General features: G+C 48.0%; 1 protein-coding gene and 1 long non-coding RNA gene across 3 annotated transcripts; one reads left to right on the top strand and one right to left on the bottom strand.

Annotated features, from left to right (window-relative positions):
* Positions 1 to 1,097: 1,097 nt before the first annotated feature.
* On the bottom strand, positions 1,098 to 6,201 carry myclb (MYCL proto-oncogene, bHLH transcription factor b). Of its 2 annotated transcripts, none has more exons than XM_062486449.1 (3): positions 5,897 to 6,201; positions 4,625 to 5,280; positions 1,098 to 3,004 (listed from the first exon to the last, which is right to left on the bottom strand). In XM_062486449.1, exons 2-3 carry the CDS (start codon positions 5,223 to 5,225, stop codon positions 2,196 to 2,198), a joined length of 1,410 nt encoding a protein of 469 aa, XP_062342433.1. In that variant the 5' UTR covers positions 5,226 to 5,280; positions 5,897 to 6,201; the 3' UTR covers positions 1,098 to 2,195. The 2 variants fall into 2 exon arrangements, with proteins under 2 accessions (XP_062342433.1, XP_062342432.1); XM_062486448.1 differs by having other exon boundaries at positions 5,934 to 6,201.
* Positions 6,202 to 10,550: 4,349 nt separating this feature from the next.
* Positions 10,551 to 18,114, top strand: LOC134040531 (uncharacterized). Its single transcript, XR_009932886.1, has 2 exons — positions 10,551 to 10,847; positions 17,528 to 18,114. It is a non-coding gene; the product is annotated as an uncharacterized LOC134040531 (long non-coding RNA).
* The last annotated feature ends 244 nt before the right edge of the window (positions 18,115 to 18,358 follow it).

The raw sequence follows: 18,358 nt of genomic DNA, 5'->3' as shown, positions 1-18,358 counted from the left end.
GGTAGTCAAAACAAACACAGAGAACCAGTGGGCTCCGTCCACTCCTAACGAGCAGCTGAGAAATGATTCAAAGAACGGATTGAAGTAGGCCAACGGTGGTATGTGCTGAACAAACAGGGCCAGGGAAGACACCGGGAGGTAGAGAAGAAGAAGAACAAGAGGAAGAAAAGAGTTGAGAAGCTAGGTGGCAGTGAGGCATCTGACACACAAGGCCGATCTTCCACCTGGCACTGCGCACGGTGCCAGGTGCCCCTCCCCCCTCCTTCTGCTCCCCCCCCCCCCCCCCGGCCCTCCTGTTCTTTCCACCCCTCCTCATCTTAACCTCCCCTTTGCTCCCTCCCTCCTCCACTTCACGCGGCTTGGCGGGAAGCGAGTGAAGTAATCCCAAGCTTTTGGGATTACACGTCCCAGTGGGTATTTTCTCCTCAAACTCAACCACCACTCAAGAGCTGTGCCATCTCTAGACTACCTGGGATTTCCTGAGGTCCCTGGTTAAAGGGTGGCACTGTAAGGCCGGGGGCCATGTTGTCAACATGGGGTCTTGGACGGTACAGTGCCGGCAGTCTGAGCCCTGAGGCTGTGGCCTCTAAGACTGTGAGGGGGTGGCGACAGGGAGTCTACTTGAGACTAGAAACCAGCCAGAGATTTAAGCTCTGGATCCTCTTAGTTTGCCCCTCCTGACAGATTTTAGAGAGTGCCAGATCCAGTGATTAGATTGAATAGGAGGAGCATTTGAATAGGAGGAGCATTTAAAAGGTGGTATCACCTTCAGAAGGGCGGAGCAGGAAAGAGGGTGTGTGTAGGTGGGGGGGGGGGGGGGGGTTCAAGTCAGCTGGTGGCAGCAGCACATACCATCAGTAGCCCCTTACGAACGTAAAAAAACTTTAGTCTTTAGTTCACACCAAAACACAACTCTGTAGGAAAATATAGTACAAAAATGATCTGCTTTTTTCTGCTTTGCATCTCTTGACAACAAACCTTGGATACAACAACAAAAACACAAAAGTAAATAAACCGACAGGCATCGAAAAGTGTCACAAAAAGTGGCTAGTGTGATTGACGTCAAGTCCATTAGTTTGTTTCATTATTTTCTCCCCATAGTCCTTTTAATAACAAAAATAGAAGCTTCTGAGATATATTTGAATGGCCAGCGTGGCCAAACCCCATTTTGGGAGATACACGCCTGGAAAACAAAATTAGAAAGTCCATTTGACAACTCTGGTTTTGGTGTCGACAGATCTGTACATCCAGGATACTATGTACAAACATCCGAGCATGATCTATGTACACACACATGATCTATGTACAAACACACACGATCAGACATGATCTATGTACACACAAACACACACGGCTCGGACAAAAAAAACGCACCAAACTACGGAAAAATTAAATGATGAGTTATTTCAACATTGGCATTTAGCATTTTTATCACACTACCACAAATCAAAAGTTTACCATTTCATAAATTTACCTTATGATACTTATCGGGAGTGATCAGGACTGGACAGGAACTAATTTGTTTATTGGAATTCACTGGTCGCAATGGTGCGGTTTTAAACTGTTGTTCTTCAAGACTATACCTTGGCAGCAATGAAACTGTAGCAGTTGTTGCTCAGGCATTGGGTTAAGATGTATACCAGTACATTACACATGCATAATAATCATTAAGTCTCACACACTGCCTACATGGCATTCTAACTTAACACATATCCCAGTTTACATTCTGAATAAATAACCGTTTCAACATGAATCCGGTTATTAACAATTACGTTTGCAGGGGGACAGTATGTTAAATTGTATAAAGTATTTAATGTATACTATCCCCTCACAAATGTCAACAACTATCTGAAATATCTGTGACTTATACAGTCCCCCCCCGTCTTCTGTCCTGGCCGGCTGATTTCCCAGTCAATCACTCAGAAGCTAAAAATGTGCAAACAACAAACTTAGAACAGAAACGGACGCAAAACACACAGCCCCCCTCCCCTCCCCCACCCAGAAAGTGAACATTAGTGTCTCTCCTGCATCGTATTCCATTCCGTTTTGGGAAAAAAGTAAATTGTGTTTGTGCGCGAGCATGTGCGTGGTCTGGGAGAGTGGAGACCAGGGGAGACTGAACTCTAAACCCAGGGCAGATCGAGAGATGGCGTGTCCGGAGCTCCACCCCCCCACCCCCCCCGCTGACTGGCCGCTCAAGAGCGTTTAAGCTGCGCCAGCCGCCGCAGCAGCTGCTGCTGCCTGGCCTTCAGCTGCCTCCTCTCCTGCGCCCGCACACGCTCGCTGGCGTGCAGCTGCCGCAGGTACTCAGTGGCCTGGGTCAAGATGGCCACCTTGGGCGTCTTGGGGCACTCGGCCAGCCCCGGGATCTCGTCGCGCAGCGACAGGAAGCGTGAGCGGAGGTCGTTGCGTCGCTTGCGCTCCAGGAAGTTGTGCGTCTTGCGCTTGTCCGTGTCCTCGCCGTCGGACGACTGGGGGCTGGAGGGATGGGACTGGGGTCGGGACTTGAACGAGTACGAGGACGAGGGGGGGGGGGAGGAGGCGGCGCCTAGGGAGGGAGAGGCGGCGGCCAGGCCGGCGTCGGGCGGCTCTGGCCGGCCGTAGGCGGCGGAGACGTGAGGTTTGCCGCTGTCATAGTTCCGGGGGTTAGGGGGGGCCGACGCGAGGCGAGGGTGGGGCGGAGCTTCCGGAAGAGCATCATCATCATCTTCGTCGTCGTCATCATCATCGTCCTCGTCGGGGCGGGACGGCTCGTGGCGGACCCTCTTGCGGGGGGGCTGGCAGGGGGTCAGCGTGTCGGGGGAGGGGGCGGCGTAGTTGTGCTGCTGCTGGTGGATGGAGATGTGGAAGCGCTTCATGCAGGGGTCCAGCGGGTCGGCCTGCACCGTGATGGTGACGGGCTGCCGGGCGCTAAGGAGTCGACGGGGCTTGTTCTGCTGCTCCACCGTCACCACGTCGATCTCTTCCTCCTCCTCCTCATCATCATCATCGTCCTCGTCATCGTCTGCAACGCAAGACGGGGAATGTTAGTGGAGTGGTGTGGATGTGAGTGAGTGTGGGGTGGGGAAGAGAAAGGAGGAGGAAGAGAAAAAGAGAGGAGGAAGAGAAAGAGAGAGTGGGAAAATTAGATCATCAAGTAAAAAGTGACTGTGCTATCCACACACACTGCCTGGTGCATCCAGAGTGCTGAGTAAATGCTTCTGTAACACTGAACTCTACACAACCTCAGCAAATACACACGCTCTCCCTCTCATACACTTGAAAGCAAACACACACGGGTTACACTCACACTGCTTCAACACACACGTAATTGCCATTTGCTCAGTCCCCTTAGTGGAAAGTCCCTCGTTCAGTCATGTGGGGGGGGGGGGGGGAAGAAAGAAAGAAAGAAAGAAAGAAAGAGAGAGAGACAATCTCCCTCAAAACAAAAAAAGACCAAAGTTACTAGGGCATGCAAGTCAAATGCCATAATAAGCATTTAAACCCCTCACTGTGTGGATCTTTGGGCTCTGTTCCAGAGGAAATTAGGTTTTGAACCACGCGTAAATGCTGTGAATTAACATAATGCCGTAAACTTCATTCCCACCAACTGACTAGACTCCAGGGAGCCCGCTCAGGTTGCTGTAAATTAAAATTCTTTGGCTTCTTCAAAGTAATTACATCCCTGTGGATTCTCCTGCTCTGAAGTGCTAATGGCAGAGCTAACATTTCAATGGGACATCAATAGGCTGATGACAACAACAGCAAGAGGAGACAGTTCTTTTAACATGCATACAGTCTGAGGCATAGACCAGTTCCTCCTATAATGAATACAGGTCCCGTAATGACCAACGTTTCCCAAACTCTGGTAGTAAGAAGCATTTAGTGAGGGAAGTTGGATTTGGGAGTTACTCATTTGTACTTTCCAGGTTTGTGAATAAGAGAGATGTCACGTAGCAGTTATTGAGTTCCGTTATTGAAGCAACTGAGTGTGGGCTTTTTTTCCAGACTCCAATGCCAGACAAGTCAGTTGTCAGCCTCACAAATGCACTATTCTGTTCTATTCACTGAATGGCCTCACTTGCTTTGTGAAAGGAACTAAACCATCCCACTGACACAATTGTGTGCTGTAAACTTGTTATATGAAGGAATGCTGAGGGGCTGCATTGCAACAAGTCCTCATTGTCATATTCCAAACACATTATGGAACTGCATCACATGCCAGCTCAAATACCAACATCATAAGGGGGCATAGAAAGTATTTACGTCCACAACTAAGGACCATGCAGGAGCATATTTTACACGTAGAAACAGCCCTGTCCTCTTCAAACTGGAGGTTATCTATTGGATACAAGGTCATGCCATTGTTATACTAACTGAAATTCAAATGATAATGCATGTAAAATATTAGGGGGCACGGAGTAAAGATAAGTGATTCGCGTGTTTCCCTGCAGCTATGGGCGCTGTCTTCACAGCTGGTCTACTGGACCGTCGCCAATAAGCAGATGTGGAAATGGGCGGGTCGTTCAGTAATGAATAAGGTATCGCAATGCAGTCACCAGCAAACATCCACCCTAGCCGCCAGAACCTCGGGATCAATCCCCACACGTTACATTTCAGTTTACCACGTCGTTTATTCACGTACCTGATGAATCAGTGTGCGACTCTGAACCAGAAGACACCTGTTTCTTGCAGGCACCGGGTAACGGGAAGGTGAGCACAGCGGCCGGGTCCACACAATCAGCCGCTAGGCTGCTAAGAACTGGCAAGTCAGCCGGAACGCACTGCGTTCTTCCCGATGAGACGATACCGGGTCCCGTTTGGAGGGCAAGTTTTGTCCCTCCTGGCGTAGGGCAAGGGGCGAGTCGCTCTCCGACAACTTTCTCCAATTGCTGACTAGGTGAGAAGCCACTCCACATGCAGTCCTGGATAATGATGGAACTTAAGTTTCCAAAAGTTTCCTCCGCCGAGCTTAACTTGCACGGAAAGTCTTGTGACACCCATTCGAGTTTGTCCCCAAGCGAAGGGCAGACCAAGCCAACCCTGCTTGACCCTTCCAAAGTCCGGATAGGTGACATGGGTGGGGTCGGCACCAGCTCGAATTTTTTCCAAATATCCTCGCTGGGTGCAGTTGATTTGAAAAAATCCTCATCGGGGTCGTGGTCGTCGTAAAAATAGTGTTGGTAGTGGTCGTATTCCATCTCCCAGTCCTCATATCGAGAACCGGTAGAGTTGATGCCCGGCATGAGTGTTGCAGGCGAGAGAGAGTTTACTCCCAGAATGGAAATGGTTGTCCTTTATCTGAGGAATGAAAGACCACCGTGATTAACGTTTAGGAGGTGTGCTCTGCAATCCATGATTAGCCAAACACGTCGAAACCGAACATAATTGCTACCGTCTGATTAATGTAGCCTAGCCTACACTTGCAACGAGGAACAAAGTTTTCTTTGCATGGACCTTGTAATAGTCCAGTCTTTCACTGCATAGAATCAAAACGCTAAAAGTTTCGCAACACCAATGCATTACATAACAGGGAACCTGTGAGAACCTTTTCTAAAGGCACCCGTCTGTATTTACAACTACGTAGATTTACATTGCCCAACTTTTAATAGGCTGCCAACAAAATACAATTTGTTTGTCCGCATTTGCGTTTCAAATGGGGTTACCTTATTAATTTCTCATCTAAACAATAAAACATTAATTCAAGTGTGGCAAATTAACATTAATTTCCTTTTAGCAAGACATGCAATGTTTCACAGTCCTAGACCCTAAACAATTAATTATCAAGCGTGTTCTGAACTTCCTATGAGAAGACAATAGCGACTATAGGTGTCTTATTTGTAATGGATGGTCGTCGACAGACCTATCTACTAATTTTTGTAAAAATATGTAAACATTTTTTTTTTAAAGCACCTACAAGTTGTAAGCATTTGAACTATTGAGATTATCCATACCCGTTGAGAACGAAGAAGTTCCCTTCGTCTTCATCGATTCGTCGAGCGTTAATTGGCCAGCGTCAATGTTCTTCCGATAAACGATTGCTAAATCACATTCGCATTCAAATTTGCTTTCACCGTGTATCTCCACAGCTTTCAAACTGTTGGGAAAAGTGAGTCCTTTTCGTAGCAACGTTACTATACTCCACTAAGCCACAGCTAAATTGGTTTGGCTATGGAGACTTTACAAGCAGCTTTCTGCACTGTTCCAGGAGGGAGAACTGACTATCTGCATAAAAGGCGGGGTAGCGTAGGAAAGCCACGCCCATCATTTAAAGAAACAGGATTACCCAAACAACATTTTCAAGCTTATCACGCGTAACAGAGATGTTTGTGGTTATTAAAGGAAGACATAGCTCTAGTTAAAATACGAATTTACCAACACCAATTAAGTAACAATGAATCATAGATAATATGCATATCAGACTGTCCTGGGTGTAAATGTGAGTGTGTATTTTGAGTGTGTTTGTGTGTGTGTTAGTACATATGTGTGTGTGTTGTGTGAGTGGGGGAGTCGTGTGTGATCAGACACATGGCTGAATATCTGATGTCCTCAGTGCATCTCCGTTTGTCTGGGATCAATAACTGTGCTGATGTAAAGCCCTGTTGGACTGAGTCGATACTGAGGCGTAGTCCTCAACCTGCTGTGCCATGTGTTCCCACCTAACATCTGTTGAGGAATACACACACACACACACTCATTCACTGATCCGTGTTTCTATCTTTCATCTTTATCTATTTATCTGTCTGTCTCTCTCTCTCTACCTATCGGTCGATCTATCAGTAGTCCTTTAAGGAAGTGAAATGCAGCAATTTATTATGTGTATTGTGTACATTTATAGATATATATGTGATATACTGTCTGCAGATGCATATTATGAATGCAATATCTACTTTAAAGGTTCTCCAGCTTCACATATCTGCTCACTCTTACTCTGATTCTAAGTAAACAGATGAAATGACCCACTGACTGCCTCTCTCAGTAGGTCATCATACCTCCATCTCCATGGTGTCTCACCCTCTAACTCAGACTGCAACCCTCCCCCACCACCCCCATCTCCCCCACCCCCATCTCCCCCACCCCCATCTCCCCCACCCCCATCTCCCTCTCTCAAGATAACAGAGATCTTGATCTTTCACAGACTCATCTTTTCTGTTGCCCCCCAGGGAACACCTTCTACAGTCACAGAGGGACCTGATAGATGGACTGTTCTCTTCCTCAATCTTGTTGTGTGCCCCCTCTCCTCTCTCTCTCTCTCTCTCTCTCTCTCTCTCTCTCTCTCTCTCTCTCTCTCTCTCTCTCTCTCTCTCTCTCTCTGTCTTGCGCTCTCTCTCTCCCTCTTTCTCTCCCTCTCTCTCTCTCTCCCTCTTTCTGTCTCTCTCTCTTTCTCTCTCTTGGCCTCAGTTTACCCTGCCTCATCTGTGAAGTAGCACAAGAGCATAGACAGTATGAATCACAGTTTAATGAAAAGAGAGAAATGTCCTTGCCGACAGACTCCTCAGCTGTTTCAAAGCATCTTGTAGCCACACAAAGTATGGATAGGTCAGTAAGCACATTGATTTCCAGTGCAGTGCTCGCAACCTCAGTGCTAGAATTCTGATAAAAGCCGATGATTTAGGGATGATTCTTGTTAAAGCCAATCAACGAGAAGCAAAGACCTACAACTCAATTTACCGCTTTGCGTGTGAGTGTGTGTGAGAGAGAGTACGAATAAGATAAGAGCACAGTTTAAAAAGATGGTCCTGACTTGATGTCCCTGACATTCCCTCTTTGACGAGCAATGCATGAACTGTTAATTTAGGCTAATTCTTCCATGGATTAGATCCTCCTCTTTGCATGCAAATAGGAGGGATAACTGGAGAAATGCACTGATCCATTGAACCCCGCCTTTTTACTCCCCCCCCCCCCCCTCTCTCTCTCTCTCTCTCTCTCTCTCTCTCTCTCTCTCATGCAGGTGGTGAAGACCAGACAGTGCTAGGGGATTAGCAGGCTGTTATAACATACAAGGTGCCAATTAAGCGCTTTTGGTGCCCAGAATAGAAGAAGAGCTGGCGAAAATGTATGCTGCGCACATCAATATATAATATCATCAGGTCTGGGACTAAAAAACGGCCCGGGATTTTGAAACAGAGACCGGACCACGGCCGTGTATTTTTATTATATATATATATATATTATTGCATTATGCTGCGGCCGTTTGTCCAGATATTCGGGAAATATCCAGACTCTTCCAACGGCCAGTCCGACCCTGAATATCATCATGCTGGCATGTCATAGTTTGCATTACCTCCGGCCTACTGTCACCCAAACTCACCCCAAAACAGGCCAGTCCAATTTGCCTTTTTAAGGGTTCAAGTGCTCAAATTAGCATAAGTGGTTAACACAATTGAATGCAAAAACAGAACAAAAGTGATATCTGTTTGGAGTCCAGGGCACGAGTGAAAGGGGGGTGAGAAGGGGGTGAGGAGGGGGTGAGGAGAGGGATTAGAGTTTTCGTTGATGGATGAGGCTGCATTGGACTGTTAAAGACGAGGTGGAAAAGACGCTCTGGATAAGAGCGTCTGCTAAATGACTAAATGTAAATGTAAAAGGTCATGGATGGACAGGAGATGTAAAGATGTGAAGGCAATCCTTCGTGTCTGTCACCCCGATGAGAACACGCCTTGTCCAGCCAAACATGTCAGCGAGGTCCAGCCAGACAGATCACTGGACGCACGGTCTGGAACACACACCCTCAGTGTGTGTATCTGAGTGTGTTTGTTTAATTCAATCTATATGTGTGGAAGCCAACAGCTGCTACCTTTACCAGCAAGTACCCTCTCACTTACACTGAGCTCTGTCACACACACACACATACATACACGCACACATGCTGAGCAAGCACATTCTCAGCTACACGTTACCAAGCCAATCAATGTGTCCCATTGTCTGTCAATGAAGAATCAATGCTTGTATCTTCTGTCGGTTTGGATAATGACAGAAGTAAATACTGCATTACCAGAACATCATGAGTTGACTTCCTGCCCCTGCTGTTGTGTAGAGCTGGCCTGCAAGTAGCTCATTTAATCAAAGTAACATGCCAATTGATGGCAATTTTGTGAGCTTGTCTGTGTGTGTCTTTGTTGGGATATTGGGGTGATCCAAAGACCCTCCCGGCTCGCACGCTATTGGACGCAGTTTGAAAGATGCATGCATGCTTGGCCAATCGGTTCCCTTTGATTGCCTGCTGAGTTGAAATGGTAATTTGGGGTTCTGGTAAGGGGGTGAGTCTCTCTTTGTTTGTGTGGCTGTGACTCCATTCAGGGGAACATGGAGGCTTTGTGTGTGTGTGTGTGTGTGTGACCATGATGAGAGACAGAGATGATGGTGTTCAGACTGTGTACACCAATGCCCCCCCCCTGTAGTATGGGTGTTGTGTGGCTTTGTCGTGTGTGTGCACGTGTGTGTGCAAGTGCACGTGTGTTTGTGCGTGTGCGCGTGCACGCGTGTTGTGATGTGATGCGAACCCCTCTGACCTCCCTGTCAGCTCAGGTGATTGACAAGCTGTCGTTAGTCACCCGCCCCCGCATGCCGATCGCGGCTTTGCACTGCATTCTGGGAAGAATCCGTTCTACAGAGAACAGATTGTCAGCAGAGAGAACCAGCACAGATTGTCCTCACTGAAGAAATGGGAAAGACAAGAGGGAGCAGAGAGAGGAATCGATGGAACGGGGTGAGAAGAGAGAGAGAGAGAGAGAGAGAGAGAGAGAGAGAGAGAGAGAGAGAGAGAGAGAGAGAGAGAGAGAGAGAGAGAGAGAGAGAATGGAAGCATGGAAAGAAATGAGGAACATAGATGCAGGGAGGAGAGAGAAAGATGACAGTATGGAGATTTAGGGAGGTGAAGAAATAGCTCTTCACAGGAACAGACTTGAAGACAGGAGTGTTGCGTAACTCCTGCTTGGCAGGACCAACACATCTCGCATGTTTGGAAGAGCAGAGGAGTGTAAACACAAACACATCCATGACACAACAGGCCCGCGACACACTTTGTCAAACAAATCCCTGTGAACACACACACACGCACCACTGTCCAGCACCAGATGCAATTCCTCTGGTCAAACATCCTCTTCGGATCATATTACCGCTCTCCAAGTTATCGTCAGCATGTGTGTGTGTATGTGTGTGTGCAACCTCATTGGCTGCTTTGTGTTGAGGGTTGGTGTCTGTGGCAGGCTGGACACTTCTGCTCTGCTGCACATCTCTGTTTGTGTTCAGCTCTCTTATCGCAGTTCTGCCACTCAGCCACTGTTCACACAGACTGGATGAATGAAGAGATGGTCAGACAGACAGGCAGCTACCGAGACAGACAGGCAGACAAACAGACAGACAGGCAGCCACCAAGACAGACAGACAGGCAGCTACCGAGACAGGCAGACATACAGACAGACAGGCAGCCACGAGACAGACAGACAGGCAGACAGACAGATCTAACAGCAGCAAGCGAACAGCAGAGCTGATATCCCAGAGAGAGAGACACCTAGTGGTGTGACCCCAGTACTACACCACACATTCTGTTGCAAGGTCCAAACCTTTCGTCCCTGAGAAAACAGTTTTGAAAGCAAAGCTCTATTAACACAGCGGAATACTTCTTCGACAGTACGAAAACACATGAAAATAATAGCTCTGGTACACGGTTACCAAGGAGACGGAGCATGGGCTGTTCTTCAGTGTTCTTCACGGAATGTTCTGCCTTCCTGGTGGCAGTACGGATCTTTCAGCAGTAGAACCTTTTGAAATGTAACAGCTGCTGTTGAATGAGGAACTTGAGCAGGTTCTCTACGCTGGCAGGTAGCTGGCCTGGGTCTGGGGTCAGGGTGAGAACGCAGCCTGCGGTAAGTCGAGAAGAAGACCCTGTAAACCCCCCCCCCCACACACACACACACACACACACACACACACACACACATACACTTACACACACATACACACACATACACACACACACATACACACACATACACACTTACACACACACATACACATGTGCATACACATGTCCACGTACACACACATTAAAACAGATTGTGTTCTTTTGTTGCCATCGTGAAGCTTTGACCAGTATTAAACCCAGGTTTTTCTTCAATCTGTTCCTCCCTTTGATTTGATCCCGGGCTTCAGGACTGACTCATGTCTGATCAGACACTGAGCTGTCCTCCGTGATTCCTCTCTAGAACCAATCCTAGCGTTCTACAACCAGTCCTAGGGTTCTAGAACCAGTCCTAACCTTCAACAACATTGCTGAGTCAGAGTTTCCTTCTTAAATCAAATAAAAAAGGAAAAAGTTTTATTTTTGTGGTACTTTTTACCAGCAGTGACACAGCAGGTTTCACATATGCCCATAGAACTGCATCTCTTTGAATGGGTTCATGTTAATCCTCTGACACTCCTCTTTATAGATTGCTGTCTGTCTGTTTGTCCATCTCTTTATTCATTCTGCCTGTGTGTCTGAACAGTATGCGCTCTCTGACAGACTTTGTTATTCATGTTGGAGGCGACTGTGGAGATGAGCTGAGAAAGAACATCTGTCAGGTTTTCACAAGCTATTAAGACGATGGCCCTTCTGTCAGACCTTCCCACTGTGTGTGTCTGTGTGTGTCTGTGTGTCCTCCTTCTGTACTGTGTGTGTGTGTGTGTGTGTGTGCGTGTGTGTGTGTGTGTGTGAGGCAAACATGCTGACAGTGATAGATCAAAGGAACAGAGAGCAGTCCACTTCAACACATAATTATTTCTAACTACAACTAATTGCCTTTTGGACCAAACTGGAATCTAAGTATGTCTACTAGCCTCCAGTGTGTGCACACACATACTCACACACAAACACACATGTTTGTTTTCCTATTATTTACTAACCTTAACCCTTCAGTAATTATGACCCAATATCTTTAACCCCAGTCCTAAACACCCCAGAAATAACACTTGAAGTTGTGAGGAAATTGTCACACAAACACACACTTTACACAGACGGGGAAAAGTTTCTCATTGTGTGAGGATTGCTTTTTGGTGTAAAGAGAAGAGAGTCTTGCTCCTAGAGGGTCGTGTCTCCACTTCTTACAGCAAAAGAAGACGATTTTAAACATCAGTTTTTTTCTCTAGAATTCCTAATGTAATGAGTAGGAGGTGTTTAAAACAGAGAAGCCCAGTGTCTGACCTCATACAGTCAAAAACAATTTGGTAAATCTTTTAACTAAAAAGAAAACCTCTCACTATTCATCTGGGTCAGACTATCACTGTGTGAAAAAAAGATCTGGAGGACAGGAGGACCATTATTGAGGAAGATAATCATTTTGTGGGACTTTCGGGGGCACTTTGGAGTTTTCCCATTGGGAATTCTTTCATGAAGGAGAAGATGAGTGATTTTCATCACCAACCGCAGTTTATCTTGATTTCAAGCATGAGTTTGTGTATGCCACGGATGCCAAGGCAGGTTCATTCTATTGTGTGACAATGTATTATCTTTGTGTCTATCTATTAAGTATACATGTCTGGATTATGTGTGTGTGTGTGTGTGTGTGTGTGTGTGTGTGGAGAGAAGGCATAACCCTTGCTTCATTCTGTACCTTCCCACTTTCTGTGTCCTGTGTGAGGGGTCCACCCGTTCAGAGCCCACACACAATCTGTTTCTCAAAACCACATATTCATGGTTCTTTTAAGTTCTTCAACCAGAAGGGCTTCTCAACACTGAAACATCCCTCCAGATCCACCTCCTTCTCCTCCCTCTCCTCCCCCCCCCCTCTCCTATACTCAGTGATTGTCTTTCTTGTTGAGGAGGCTACAATGGTAACTTCAACAATAGCCCCTTCCCCTCCCCTGCCCCCTGCTCTCTCTTCAGAGAACACAGGCTGAAGAAGCAGTCTCTATTCTTTATGGTGTCTTTAGGGCGTATGGCAGTGAGACACTGCAGGGTAAGTGGCCACTGCAAGAATTTGAGTCATTCAGAGAATCTTCTTCATTGATAAGAAACACAGACTCCTCCCCCATTACCCCCATTTACCCTCTCTTCACACACACACACACACATATACACACTCTTACACACACTCTTACACACATGCATACACACTCTTACACAGGCACACACAAACACACACACAAAGGGACATGCACACACACGTACACACTCTTACAGACACTCTTACACACACGCGTACACACTCTTACACAGGCACACACACACAAAGGGACATGCACGCACACACACACAACCATCCTTGCTCATCACAGATATAATCAGTAGCAGATTGTTCTTTGAGGATGATCTACTACCAGAAGTGGGGGAGGTGAGTGTGTGAGTGTGTGTGTGTGTGTGTGGGGGGGGGACACTGGTTCTATTGATGCTACTAAGTGGGGGAGGGTGTGGGGGAGGGTGTGGGGGAGGGAGAGGTGCTGGAGGGTGTGGGGGAGGTGGGTGACGTGGGGGAGGGATGAGGTGCTGTGTGAGTTGGGGGAGGGCATGAGGGAGGTGGAGGAGGTGGTGTAGGGGTGAGGTGAGGGAAGTGAGGGAGGTGGAGGAGGTGGTGTAGGGGTGAGGCGAGGGAAGACGTGGGGAGGGGGTGGGTGAGATCATGCATCTTGCTCTTTCCCTGTCTTTCTCTCTCTCTCAATTCAATTCAATTGGCTTCTTTAGCATTAAGAAACAAATGTTCATATTGCCAAAGCAATGGTGGAACCACAGAAACAGTATTCATACCATGACTATGGAAGGCGGTATACTATTAATGTTACCAAATCTCTGTCTCTCTCTCTCTCTCTCTCTCTCTCTCTCTCTCTCTCTCTCTCTCTCTCTCTCTCTCTCTCTCTCTCTCTCTCTCTCTCTCTCTCTCTCTCTCTCTCTCTCTCTCTCTCTCTCTCTCTCAGTGTGAGCAGCTACAGGAGAGACAGTAAATCCATGTGCAGCTGAGTGGTGAGCAGGTCATGAGGTCTCCATCACGGCCTGCTTCTGCTGTGCTGACACACCTCAGCGTGACGGGGGGAGGGGGGGGGGGGGGTTGTGCTGAGACAGCAATCAGGCCATAGTGTGTGTGTGTGTATGATGCTTTCATGAGTCTGTCTGTGTGTGTTTGTGTGTGTGTGTAGACACATGCTCGATGCGGTGCAGAGGAGCGCGCTCAGTAGCTCTCAGGGGGGTTCCCACCCCCCCCCCCCCCCGTCAGATCACAGTTGTCAATCAACATAATAGATCTTCCCCTCAGCGCCCCTCCCACCCCTGTGCCAATCAGATCCCGACCCCCCCTCCCCCACACCCCTGACCCCCGACCGCGACCCGCCCTCCCTGCGCTTCATCCGTCAGCCCGACAGGTAGGCCGTCGTCCATCACCCCCCTGCCCCCCCACCTCCAGGATGAGGGCCGCCTCGGTCAAACTGATGGAGGACCTTCGTCCCCTGGGCCCTGAGGCCGGCTCTTTAGCCCCCCTGGGCCCTGAGGCCGGCTCTTTAGCCCCCCTGGGCCCTGAGGCCGGCTCTTTAGCCCCCCTGGGCCCTGAGGCCGGCTCTTTAGCCCCCCTGGGCCCTGAGGCCGGCTCTTTAGCCCCCCTGGGCCCTGAGGCCGGCTCTTTAGCCCCCCTGGGCCCTGAGGCCGGCTCTTTAGCCCCCCTGGGCCCTGAGGCCGGCTCTTTAGCCCCCCTGGGCCCTGAGGCCGGCTCTTTAGCCCCCCTGGGCCCTGAGGCCGGCTCTTTAGCCCCCCTGGGCCCTGAGGCCGGCTCTTTAGCCCCCCTGGGCCCTGAGGCCGGCTCTTTAGCCCCCCTGGGCCCTGAGGCCGGCTCTTTAGCCCCCCTGGGCCCTGAGGCCGGCTCTTTAGCCCCCCTGGGCCCTGAGGCCGGCTCTTTAGCCCCCCTGGGCCCTGAGGCCGGCTCTTTAGCCCCCCTGGGCCCTGAGGCCGGCTCTTTAGCCCCCCTGGGCCCTGAGGCCGGCTCTTTAGCCCCCCTGGGCCCTGAGGCCAGCTCTTTAGCCCGCTCCGGCCCAGATCCTGACAGCCGCTGACCAACCACAGAGGTTCAGACGAGCGGTCGGCCGAATGCAATGGTTGAAATCTACACGTGTGGAGAACTAGTGTCCTGGCCACATCATCGAGCTTTAAGTTTCACTCGATCCTCGACGTCCAACCTCATCCGCAACGTATCCTTCACATCTTCACACAGATGGTGAGAATTAGGATTATTAAAAAGGCACCTCCACATATTCAAAGGTGAAATCCTCCCAAACATCCACCCAGTCTCCGTGTCAGCAGCCCTGTCTGTCTGGGTGCGGCCCAACTGTTTTTACTGGCTGCCTGCCTTGTTACGAAGGTCACGACCCTTACCCTGACCACACCTATAGCTGTGAGATGTTCATATTCAAATGTTAGTTTTAATGTAGGTTTGACGTTTTTATATGTATCTCCATTTATTTATCCGGTCATTGAAAAAGATCCCGACTTTCATTTTTGACAATCCATTCAAAAGGGACCTCGCGTCGCCCCTTTCTGGAGATGTGGTGTACTACAGCCTGTGTTCGCCTGTTTCAGTAGTTGACCGCTAGATGGCGCTCGTACAGCGTGAGTGAACCCTTCAGATTATTGAGCGAAAAGGGCAACAGGTTTGACATCGCATGCTAACGCACAAATCTCCGGTAAACCAAATATTGTTCTAGGGAATGAGGAAAGATGAAGGAACGCCTGGGAAACAAATATTGTTTTAACCATTGAAATAAAGTCATTGTTTGAGATTGTGTGTGTGTTCTTGTGTTATTTCCATTTTGATCGTATTTATATCATTGGTTATATTTGTTTCTCAAACACGCGCCTACAGACACGCGCACCCCCCCCCCCGAACACAAACGCGCACATTACATATACACTCACACAGACACACACACTCACACACACACTGTCACACACACACACAGTTTCCTCTCCAAACCTAAACAAACCAAGGTCCGTAGAAGCAGCAGGAGTGTTCTAGATCTATAAACAACATCAGGTATCAAAGTCAAAATAACAATACTCCCAGAACTGCCAGTGACATGTCTCTGACTGTCCTTGTCTACTTCATCCCCTGTACCTGGGGAACAAACACACACACACACACACACACACACACACACACACACACATACATGCTTTATCTGCGCTGGTCTCTGACCCTTTGTGACATATTGCTTGTCTAAGTGGCTTTACAGAAACATTCTGAATTCACGTAAAACACACATTACAGCTTCCATTCGGAGCATGAATACACCTGATCCTTAGAAGCAGTACAAATCTCCATGGTTATAGTGATTTAAACCTCAATAAGATATCAGGGCAAAATGACAATATTTTCGAAATCACGTCTAGACAGGCTGAGCCAATCTCACCCATGTAACCTCTATGTTTACCTCCGGCTAAATCATTACCCAGCTATATGGCAGCTCGCTCTGAGGTGAAGCCATGGACGGTTCTCTACATGAACCGTTCATGAGTTTGACGCCCGTATGTTCCACTGGAATGTTCTTTGGTTCGAGACCTGCTTTAGTTGTCATGTTCAGAGTAGTGTGAACCATTCCCATGGCTGACCTTGTCACCTTTTCAACCCTAAACTGAGTTCATGGGATAGTAGTTCAGACACCAGATCAGTTACAGAGAGACTGGCTGATATGCGGGATCTAAGGTGGAGAGCCGACACTCTGGAATTCTGTTTCCCAGATTTGTATTTTCAGATGATGATGATGTGGGTCAGATGGCTGAGCGGTTAAGGAGTCGGGCTAATAATCAGAAGGTTAATGGTGCAAAATGAAGTTTTGTCCTTGGGCAAGGCACTACATCCTACTTGCCTCAGGGGAAATGTCCCTGTATTTACTGTACGTCGCTCTGGATAAGAGCGTCTGCTAAATGACTAAATGTAAATGATCCATCCACTGCCTATTGAGGAGGTTTCAAACATATCATCATTCCATGATTCTACTCACAAGCTGGTGCTGAGTTTGTAGCTGAATGCTGGTAAAGAACGGTCTCCCGAGAGCCCATTAATGAATGGTTAAATTCATGATGATGTTACAAGACGATTATGATTGGACGAGGCCAGGCAGAGTTCAGCTCTCGAGGCTAGGGCGGGGGTTATAATATTGGAGTGAACTGTGCTTGGTATGTATTTAATTACCAAGATCATATACTGTAAAAGCTAGATATTAAATGAGATTAACACACAGGTATGCGCACCACACACACACTTGTGCGCATGACCATGTGGTTGAATGTAATGTGTGTGTGCGCCTGATTGTGTGTGGGTTTGATTGTGTGTGTGCGTGTGTGTGGACCTTAGTGAGAGGGTGGGGTGATATGGTGTCACACTGAATTCACTCCCTGTTATTCTATTGTTATTTAATCCTTCCTCTCAGGCAGGCGGCAGCTGAACTTGATGCAGTACTGCATCCAGACACAGCAGATAAGTGACAAAGATAAACACCACATGCTTTCTTTAATCTGTGTTTATGGCTCAACATGATTTGTTTGAATAACTCCAAACCTAACGTTACCCTTTCTGGTTTTGAAATGATCCAGAGTTGCACCTTGCCCTGTTGCAAGGTGGAGAAATCTAGACGTTTATGGACGATCGAAATGCAGAGGACGTCACCAGCTGTTACATCACGCTCGGGACGTGAGCTCTCCAATGTACACAGTGACATCACCGTTCATGGTCATGGTTACAGTGTTGTCATGGAGGTCAGAAAGTCAGAGGCTGTTGGAGTCTCACTGCCCCTGGGCCACATTGACACCATTGCTGTGGACTTCGGTCCTCTGAGCTGAGTTCTCTAAACAGCGCACCCAACACATCTGAAGGCTTCATATCAGCTTCCTTGACTTCCAGGAGATAAGCCCGAAGAATTAAACATGAACCCATGGCATCTGGCTGGCATGTCTGAAGTTGGAGAGAACGATGACATGAAAGGGATTTTTTCAGAGCCCCCCACCCTCAATCTTTCCTGATTTTCTTAATCGTCTTACATACAGCTTTCTGAGAATTGGAAGAGTCGAATGAGTGTATGACCATTAGAAACAGTGCTGAGGTTTGATATGTAAATGGACCCTAGTGTACAGTGTGTCTAGATTTTAAATACTACTGTAAAAATATACTGGTACCCCTCCAATCAGCTGTTACTGTTACTTAATCTTCCACTGACCCACCCCTCACACACACACACACATGTGCGAATCTAAGAGCGAGCCAATGCTGGCACCAGTTTCAACGGTACAAGCCAAAACAATCTGTACAAGTTGCAGAGAGAGAGGGTGAGAGAGTGAAAGAGTGAGAGTGAAAGAGGGAAAGAGAGAGAGAGACAGAAAGTGAGAGAGACCCAAATAGGGAACTAGAGAGAGACAGAGAAATAGAAA

This window comes from Osmerus eperlanus, chromosome 20 (genome assembly GCF_963692335.1).
Source record: "Osmerus eperlanus chromosome 20, fOsmEpe2.1, whole genome shotgun sequence".
Lineage (NCBI taxonomy): Eukaryota > Metazoa > Chordata > Actinopteri > Osmeriformes > Osmeridae > Osmerus > Osmerus eperlanus.
The sequence above is the reverse complement of the archived record's forward strand: the minus strand, read 5'-3'. Positions and strand labels throughout refer to the sequence as shown.